This window comes from Dysidea avara, chromosome 13, assembly GCF_963678975.1.
Source record: "Dysidea avara chromosome 13, odDysAvar1.4, whole genome shotgun sequence".
Classification (NCBI taxonomy): domain Eukaryota; kingdom Metazoa; phylum Porifera; class Demospongiae; order Dictyoceratida; family Dysideidae; genus Dysidea; species Dysidea avara.
Genome location: NC_089284.1, coordinates 4,559,271 through 4,569,344, shown reverse-complemented (window position 1 = coordinate 4,569,344; position 10,074 = coordinate 4,559,271). Strand labels below are relative to the sequence as shown.

Sequence of the window (10,074 nt, the reverse complement as noted above, 5' to 3'; positions counted from 1 at the left end):
ATTAGGGAAATTCTTGAAATGGAGGCTGTGATTGGTTCTCAGGGCATTGCATATACAGAGGAGTCATAACTTAATCAGTTTAATTCACTTGAGTTGGTATCACCTTTCTTAAAATTTGCTTCATTTATTAAAGGATAAAATTCATTTTCACCTTTGTGACCATGCATCGTGACAAGTGAAATATCAATTTTGAGCAATACATCAGCCACAAATAATTCTGTCTCATATCTGTACTGAAAAATGCAAAGGTTATGCTTACCATTAGTAGAGTGAATATATCACCTTAGTGAATTTATCACCTTTTGCTCTCCAATGTCATGCTAAAGTAGAGTTAGTCATTGATCATGAAGTGAGCACCTGCTGCAGGCATGCATGCATGATAAATGCATTGTACGCCATTATTTTACTGAAAGAAATTTGCTTCCATCTTGCAGTGACCATGCATATTACATACTAGTGACAAAATCATCCCATACAGAAATGCAACAGTGCTTATAGCTCTATTGCAAACAAATTAGATTATACTGCAAACATTATGACATTTATTGTAAAATAATAGCTATACATCCCAATCATTCTGTACAACAAAACTTGATTGACATACTTTTCTTTGTGCATTTAGTAATAGCTGCTGTATATCAGTTGATTCAGTTCCTCATTCTCTACTGCAACCAGACAACAGCTGGTATACCCAAGTAGAAAGGGAGACTCAAGTATGTATATGGCTACTGCTGGTAAACTTCAGGTTTGATCTAATCATATATTAGCTATATATGTATTGCATGGCAGTGACAAACAAGGCCAAACCATAAAACATGCAGACTGAAGCACAGACACTCAGAGCATATGTGCATGGTGTATGCAGTTGGACACTGTTATGTAGAGAACACATGTTGGTCACTCGAAGTGAAGATGCACAGTGAGGTTTATCTTTTCAATGAACTAACTGATGATATTGATTGTTCTGCCTAATATCCTCTAACTAGAGTGTGTGGCAATGTTGGTGGGTAAAACCAGGAAGGGGAGCAGGAGATCACATGAATTCAATTCACTGCAAGAAGGGGTTTCATCACTTAAATTTTACATTAAAAGTCGACTTTTTGATTGAATTTTCTACGGAACGGATCAAAACACTCTTATAGACAAATCCCTGAATCAAAAGTACAGTGCCTCCTATACTTGTTTTTCTCCTGGGTGGGTACATGACAATAGACTGTTGACTAGTACATGAACACATGAGTGTACATATAGTATATACACAAGAGTATACAGCTTTAATATTGAAGCAACACAAATACCACACTTGTAATTTATTTACAAAAATAAGTGTTTATTTCTTAGCCTCATGCACACCAACTGGTATGGCAATGATAAGTACAATGACCAATAGAATCACAATGCATATGCAGATAAGAATGTATCTTTTCTATTGGACAGAGCGAAACCAATAATATATCATTTTCATTATGACAACTTACACGATTGTAAGATTTTTTCAACTGACATGCGTCATTAACCTGTAGTCTTCCCCTCTTAACATGGTGGGCAGCACTCTCCACATTGTACTCTATACGATTGATTACCTCACCCTGTAAGGAACAAAGTATGTGTGACTATATGAAGACTAGCATGTGAAAAGAGAAAAAAAAAATTAATCATGACCATGTGGAGACAAAAGCACGTAGTGAGCAATGCTATTATACACCAGGATGTAGATATCCTGATGACTAAGCAGTATTGGGCAGCAGTTCAGTTTACTGAGAGGGGTTTACAGGATTTGTTTTACAGTTCATGGATATAAAGTGCAAGCCAAGTGCACACACATAAAATCCATGAATGCAAATGTGCCCTTTGAAAGAACCACTACTGAAGTCTGAGAAATAAATGTAGAATGATGATCAGCTGTACAAGAAAACCATTGGCCTTCCGTCAGCTCTATCACTATTTGGCAGTGCGGCTTCCAAGATCTTTTTACAAGGACATTGTCATGGGTGAGGGGGACCCTCCTTCACCAAGACAAGTACAGGTTATCTGCAGCAGATAGGAAAAGCATGTCTTTCACTGCAAAAACAGCTCCACAGTGGTGTACCTAAGCTGGACAAATGACACTATAGAGACTATATGCCAGGGGCATCAGAGTAAAAGTGGTAAGGCTCATTCTGGGGGCATGCTCCCAGGAAATTTTTAAAATTACATATTTATAGATGCCATTTACTGTGAGAAACTGTTCAATGGAGACTGACCAAAAAGCACCTCCATAATAATGTTTAACTCCTAACCTTATCATTTGAGTCTATTAATAAACAGTAAGAAATGTTTCCAAAGCAGCTACAAAGAGAAACACTATAGTATAACGGCAATTATTTTTACAGGCACTTAATACGTACGAAGTCGACATGAAGCAGTTGAGTTCTGAGTGAAAGACAGGTTTGATTAGTGTTATTTCTGTCCATTATTGCTATTAAATTGATGTCAAGTATTACATGCTAACTACTTTTAGTTTGGCTTCATCAAGTTTAAATTTTTTTTATTTCACTGAGCCAAAAAGTGGTGAGGCTCTGGCCTCACTGGTCGCACCTACTCTGACGCCCTTACTATATGCATCAACAATCTATTGTTTTTTCACTGTGAGTAGTTCTCTCTGTGTACCCATAGTTTATTAGTGTTTTTAAACTTGCTACAAGTTTCACTGAATAGCTAATAATTTACTGTATTGTTGATAATAGGTAGGATATGTATATAGAGAGAGCAGGAATGTTAACAGTTCAGTAGATTATAAAAAGGCTACATGTGATATGGGAATATGTTACTTTCACTATAGCTGTGCCCATAGCTTGCATGCAATAGACATTGATCACTTCAGTATAAATTAAAACTTCATGCTTAACTTTTTGTCACTTAAGTTCAATGTACTAATAGAGTGCAATAAAGTTCTACACATATCGACAGAGCAGGCATGAGTTTCTTTTTACAAGTAGCTACACGAAAAAAATTGGAATTTTTAACTAGAGTAGGGACCATAGCACATTGATAAAAAGTACTGAAACAAGTTGGAGTAGTCCATGATATTAAATCACAGTAAAACAATAAGAAGTGTTATATCCCTACTGTGCTCATTGTTTTACTGTGATTTAATATCATGGACCACTCCAACTTGTTTCAGTACTTTTTATCGATGTGCTATGGTCCCTACTCTAGTTAAAAATTCCATTTTTTTTCGTGTACTTGTTTGTTAACTTTTTTTGTATTACAACTGGTAAACCCACGCATACCACATCTGAAATGGCGCCACACGCCCCAGCTATATCAATTATCGTCTGAAAAGTGAAGTATCCATTACGTTTCGTTGTCAGCTATGTTCAACCCGTTACAAAGCATTTCAAATCAAGAACTTTTCCGGAAGCACCTCTACAATCTACGCATACCAAAAGAAATGGTGCCGCACCCCAATTTTATTAATTATCATCTGAAAAGTGAAGTATCCATTATGCTTTGCTGTCAGCTATGTTCAACCCATTACACAGCAGTACGAATCAAGAACTGTTTGAAAAGCACCTCTGCAATCAAAATAGCCACTACAAAAAATACGGACGATTTCCGTTTCGAAGGGAAGTCATCACGTGCTCGCGCCAAATCGACACCTTTCCCTGTAAGTAAAGATGAATGGGACACAAAGGAGGACACTGGTAAGTCCATGAAGAATGCATTGTACTTACTGCGGTATGCCAAAAGGCACCTGTCGGGCCAAAGCGGCATCGAACAGTGAAAAAATCAAGCCCGTAGCCTTAGCCGTTATTGAGTTACGCTTGTCTGAAGGCATCAGTCAGTTACTTACTCAGTCAATCAGTCAGTAGAAAATTCCATCGAATAAATTTTTTTAAAAATTCCGTAGCAACTTGTTGAAAGTGTTTCGGGTTGATCTGAAAGCTTGTTTGGGCTTTAGTTTTACCTCACCAATACTGCCTCATTGTCGTCAGGGAAAATTGAGGCTGGTTTTTGGGTGATGTTATTTCATGGGCCCCGCCTACTCCTTTGTGGTACTTACTATACAGTTACTATCATACTGTATGATAACTTACTGTTCTTTCATGAACTGCATAACTTTTCATGCCAACAAAGTCTATCCATATCCTAGCACTATTCAACTTCACAAAATCAATGCAAGAAATTAATCACAGCTATCCATATCCTAGTCACAAAATCAATGCAAGAAGTTAATCACAGCAGGGAAGTATGCCAAGTTTACGTGGACGTTTTTCACTTTACAAATATAACATATAGGGTACATGGAGAAAGGGAAATAAGTGTCTTCACATTGTTATGTCCAGTTTCATCTGTTCAAAGGGAGCTAAGTATACCATGAGAGATAAAATGAATGCATTATGGATGTTTACAATTATGATTGTTCCTAACAATAAACACTGAGCTAAATTTAATAGAATCTTTTGGAATGATGTGGCTTTTGCTCAGATTTAAACATGTCACATATACCAAAAGGCACATGTCAGGCCTAACTCAGAGTTACACTTATCTGAAGGCAACAATCAGTCACTCAATTGGCAGAAAATTCCATGAATTTTGTATAAACTCATCAGAAGTGCTTTGAAGGCACGTTTGGGCTACCTGTATCCTGTCAAGGCTGATAACACAAACCTTTGTGATCTCTGTATGCTATACTTCCTTAACACAATGCTACGTGGTTGCACAGAAATTTATAATAAAGTCCAAGTGGATGAGGTTAAGAGACTAATACAACACAAGGTAAGCTTGAGACCACTATATTTTCATACAATTGAGCAAATAATGCTTCTTTAAGTGTTACATCATTGGGTGTCTGGTTTTATGTGTTCATCTAAACCCTTACAGTTTTTGGTCATCAGATTAGCAGTAACTGTCCATACAATCTGGTGATAGAACAAACAGATAGGATTAGCAGCAAAGTGTAATGTATGGAAAATACAGTGTGCAGTTTGATCCTCAGTCCCATGCAAAGTACAACCAGTACTAAATTATATGAAGGGAAGATTGGTTACTTTTAAAGCAGCTATCGTTGTGTATATAAATATATATAAATATATATAATGCTATGCTATGCTAACTAAAAAGATCACTATATATAATACACTCACCTGTTCCTGTACTAAAGCTGATATATCTATAAACATCTCTTGTAGTTCCTAAACAACAATAGAACCATGTGACACTCCACCTCCATCTGTAAACACATCATATTACTCTAATGTCTTGTTCCAAGGCCATTATTTCTTGGTGACGTTGTTCTACGTCAGTCAATGCCTGTCGTTGCTGTGAGGTACTGACCAATATCTGCAAAACAGCATACTAGCCACACTCCCAAATGTTAGTCACACCCACATCTTGTGTAAACACTTGTAGGTTCCCCTTCTCTATCATTTCATCCACGTCATTTTCAGTAACTTGTCTGCCAGTTGTTATCTGTAGTTGCTGTTGGATCATCACTTTAGTCTTGTCCCGATAGTCTTCCTGAACATGACTGTACTCCATCATAGCTTCATGAAACATATGAGTCAAGTTGACATGCTAGAAAACGTCAAATAAAGTGATTTGATTGGCTAGATGTACAACACCAACATGAACCATCTTGATACGATGGTTGACAGAGCCCCTATCTGGTCCACTTTCCTCAGCTTTTAACTGTTGGTTGATCCCTATTGGTGAAAATTGTTTACTTTGTGATGAAAGCATTAACTTTCCACATACTGATAAAATATGTGCTACACAGTGGGGTGTGTGGTATTGTTTTCTGCAGAGCTAGGTCGTTGAGGGGTGTAGCTTCAGCAAGAGGTGTCATGAGTGTTCGTTTTAGGGGACATGGCCCAATTACAATCACTTTATATTAGCTGCTACAACTAATTAAGCACCTCAAATACTTTCATGGTGTATAACTATGTTCCTAAAGTAAAGGTGTCAAAAATTATCACCTTCGTATGGTATCCTGGCATGAAGATGACTATTAATTGCAATACTAAAATTTATTAGCATTAACATCATTGCAGCTATTTGTTGGCTGCCACCTTTGATTTCACAACTTTTTTTCACCCAGCCTTTTAAGGCCACACCATTTTTTCGCAGCTTTACTGTTTTAGTGTAGATTTATTTAGCTATTATGCAGGCATTGCAGGGAGCACATACCACCAGAGCGTGGAAAGAGATTCAGGGGTGGGGGCATAGGGGCATGTACAGGTAGTTCAACAAAGGTCATAATTGTTCTGTCATCAGTTTCAAGCTGAAATCTGGGTTTATATACAGCTATAATTGATTCAATGATAGTATTGATGTATAAACTCTGTCAGGAGCTCATAAGCGCCAAATGTTTTAGAACCCTTTGCAGCCACAAGTCCTTATAGAGAGAGCAGGGCTATGTTATTGAAATGGAATAAGCTATAAACTTGCAACAAGTATCAACTCTCAACTATGATGATCTTTTCTTTGACACCCATTTGCTGCATATGTGATATATAGACAAAGGTCACTATTTTTGAGTGAAGTTCTAAATGGGCTTTACTTTCATCAATATTACCATCGGAACATAATTACGTGATCACACACAGCCAACAAACAGGGAAACTAGCACCTTTGTACATACTAAGATAGTTATCATTTTGTTGATTCAAGCTTTTACAATTGCTTCAGAAACTTACGCAAACGCCTAAATGGTCGAAACAACAAAAAGAAGCTTCTTTTAGCTATCAAACTAGGTATATAGCCAGAGAAATATCTTCTAACTAGCAAAGTAGTATAGTTATCCTAATTGATTATCTTATTACCTTCTTGATGGGTGATTATTAAGGTCACCTGTCTTAACTGGCCACTGTAAAAATCCTCAAGGGATTCTTTTGTGTATAATGTGACTTGCCTAATGTGGCCACCTACTTAATAAGGTCAAAAAATTTTTGCCCTATGACAACAGATGCTAGTACTGATATGTTGAATGTCCACGTATATGTAGCAGAATAAAGACTGTAGTTTTTGCTTTATGGTGATAGACTTTTTCCAGTATACGTTCAACTGTGCGACTGCTCTCTTGTTTCCTAACTTACAAGGTTGCATGAAAGATATTTAAAAAATTATATTTAATAAAGTAGGAATCCAAGCGATAAAAAGTAGTGAAACAAGAGATGAACGATGGTAGCTATTACAGCATAGCTCAGTGGAAAATCCATACTTTGGCATGGTATAGCAATTATTTTGTGTTCAATGCCAAAGTAGGAATTTCCCACCGAGCTATGCTGTGATAGCTACCATTGTTCATCTCTTGTTTCACTACTTTTTATCACTTGGATTCCTACTTTATTTTTTAATTTATAATTTTTTAATATACTAGTTTGTTTAGTTTTTTTTGTTAAGGCATACAGCTAGCTATAAACATGTGACTGTTCTATTAGGGTGACTGCTGTATTAGAGTATCTCGAGTCAGCCTGCAAAGATGCGCACTTGCCAAAAAGGGGCGTGATTTTGATCGATTATTAGAGCATCTCGAGTCAGCCTTCCAACTTGAAGGGTGTGGTCACTGAAATACAGCTAGCATTAAAGGGGTGTGTCATTGTGGTTGTGGTTTCAATCGATAGATCAATAATACATAGAATGAAGAATGGGTGTAGTCTTGTCACCTATCGTGAAAGCTATCTAGTACTGGTACCTCCGTACAGTAGCCTCTATCATAGATTATATCAGTAAGGAATATATAATCTATGCCTCATAGTCTAAGCGCCTTAAATAATCTTGTGGCGTCTATTATGCTGCTTAAAGAAAGTGTTGCTTCAGAAAATTAACGCCTCGATATGGTTTCGTTGGATGAAGAAGACAAGCAGCCTGAATGAGATAAAAGAAAAGACAAGGCGCAGAGGGCACACACTTGTCGGAACCCCAAAAGGCACATCTCACTGGTGAGTTTGTTATTGTGGCATAAAATGGTGGCCGTGCACTGCTTCTTTTGGCCTCTAGGCTTGCGACCGTGTTGTCAGTCAGTCTAAAATTCAAGATTTTGGCAATTTTTAAAATTCTGTAGCTGACCACCTGTAGCGTTTGTTGTATTTAATGCTGTTTTGTGTAGTATATGGACTAGTACTATTCCGTAAAGGTGATTTTAGTCTCGTAAGATATCTCTAGGATAATTTTTAAAGGTGGAATTTTGGGCGGCATGGGAAATTTTCACCTGGATTCCTACTTAAACGGTACAGTCGATTGAAGTCTATCCATGCAAGACTAAGTAGATACAGAGGATATCCGTTTACGTTATTTTAAGTTAGTAATGGTATAGGCACCATATTTTTGAGGCAAAAATCAATGGGACCCATGCAGAAAACAAAACTCTTAGCAATTGTGCACAACTGAAGAAACACTTGGGAGAAATCGCTACATTGAGTGAGCTACTTATATTAACAGCCAATTGAAGAGTGGGAATAAATGGGACTGGGTTAACTCAGTGCACAAGCCAGCAAACAGCTGTAGTATAATAGTCCTGTTTCTTCCAGCTGAAAAGCGATATTACTAAGCAACGAATAACACAACAAATGCACCACAGCTTTCTTATTTTCACTAGCGTCTTCGGCTTGTAACTTACTCTTGCCTCATGCATTCATGAAGATAACCTGTGATTATACAGAAAATATTTAGTGTGTCATCAAACAGATAACCTCTATAGATAGGTTGTAATAAGCACAGTTCACAGACATACTTTTCAGTCCACTGTGCACCTTCCGTGATTGTTGTTTAATTTGCTGACAGAGTTCCTCATTTTCTCTTTTCTGAACTGAGAAGCAATATCACTATCAACAACACAGCCACACATCCTCACCTTCATGTGACAAAGTCTCTAACATAGACGTGTTGTTGTGTTTGATCCTCCTAACGGATTGGCCGATAACGTTGATGGCCTGTTTAATTTCGTCTACCTACATCGTCGCTTATAATTAGAGCACACCATGATGATGTAGTACTAAAATACATTGGAGAAGAATTCCTTCATGAATGCGTTGTTGTCCATCTCCGCCGTGGGTTGAAGCAAACCATCGTCGTCTGTATCTCCATCGTCGTGATCCTGATATTTACAATTCGTTCCAAAACTAAAAATTTAAGACCCATAACAAATATAATGTGCCTCACGTCGATTAGTAGTGGCTCGTGCAACTGTTTCAATTTGTCTTTCATGGCGCTGTGGTAGCTAAGCACTTCATATCATGCGCTAAGGACGTGTGTATTGTATTAGAATAGCTAGGCTGGTGGATTGCACTGTCAGCAGAAAATACACGCAGGACGTTTCGATGGCTTCTTCTGGCTCGTGACTCGTGGATCTAAGTTAATGCTATTATTAGAGTAGTCACGTGAGTTTATATAGAGTATAATGTTTATTAATATTTTAGAGTATATTTATTTTACAGCACTAGGGCTGAAGGTCTGTAAGACACCTGGTCCCACAGCCTGTTTAAAGATGCTATATTAGGTATATTTAGAAAGGAGAAATAATCCATGACTGGACTCTTGATTCCATAGGTAGCGGCTATGCCAGTACATAACCGGATGCAATGGAGCTCCATAGTTAGCATAGTAAATTCAGTTCCTGATAGTTGCATACTTAGACATGCTAGCATAGCTATATGCAGACCATACGTTGCATACTAGCTATTAGTCTGGCGGCGCCTGCCCCTTAGCATAGAGTATGCTAAGGGGCGGGCGCCGCCAGACTAACTAGGGCACTAGCATTCATGGCATACAGTGAATTGAATGAAATGGAATGAGATTGGTGGAAACTGCATGGTACGGAAAAAGTTACAGTAATGTAAAATCTCATATCAGTGCATGGCTAGAGATTTTATTGTTTGATATAGCTAAATTAATTGAGATGACCATGAAACATATACTGAAGTTTGTAAAGAGTAGCTAGCCTGAAACGAATTATAAATACATATATATATATATATATATAATATATGGTGTTGGGTGGTAGACAGCCTGGTTGTTTTAGATAGAAGTAGTGCATTTAAATTCATAAATGCATAATATTTAGCATATAGTAGTAATGTATCTCTCGTTCTA

The 10,074-nt window shown here is 37.5% G+C and overlaps 1 protein-coding gene across 2 annotated transcripts; it reads right to left on the bottom strand.

The window, feature by feature from the left end:
* Window positions 1-1,211: 1,211 nt before the first annotated feature.
* LOC136243481 (syntaxin-2-like) lies at window positions 1,212-9,319 on the bottom strand. 2 transcript variants are annotated; one of them, XM_066034984.1, is made up of 10 exons: window positions 9,145-9,319; window positions 8,987-9,079; window positions 8,837-8,933; window positions 8,717-8,791; window positions 5,611-5,687; window positions 5,374-5,559; window positions 5,236-5,325; window positions 5,130-5,177; window positions 1,479-1,589; window positions 1,212-1,426 (listed from the first exon to the last, which is right to left on the bottom strand). In XM_066034984.1, the coding sequence occupies exons 1-10, from the start codon at window positions 9,187-9,189 to the stop codon at window positions 1,331-1,333; spliced, it is 918 nt and encodes a 305-aa protein (XP_065891056.1). In that variant the 5' UTR covers window positions 9,190-9,319; the 3' UTR covers window positions 1,212-1,330. The 2 variants fall into 2 exon arrangements, with proteins under 2 accessions (XP_065891056.1, XP_065891057.1); XM_066034985.1 differs by lacking the exon at window positions 9,145-9,319 and having other exon boundaries at window positions 8,717-8,786; window positions 8,987-9,030.
* Window positions 9,320-10,074: the final 755 nt, after the last annotated feature.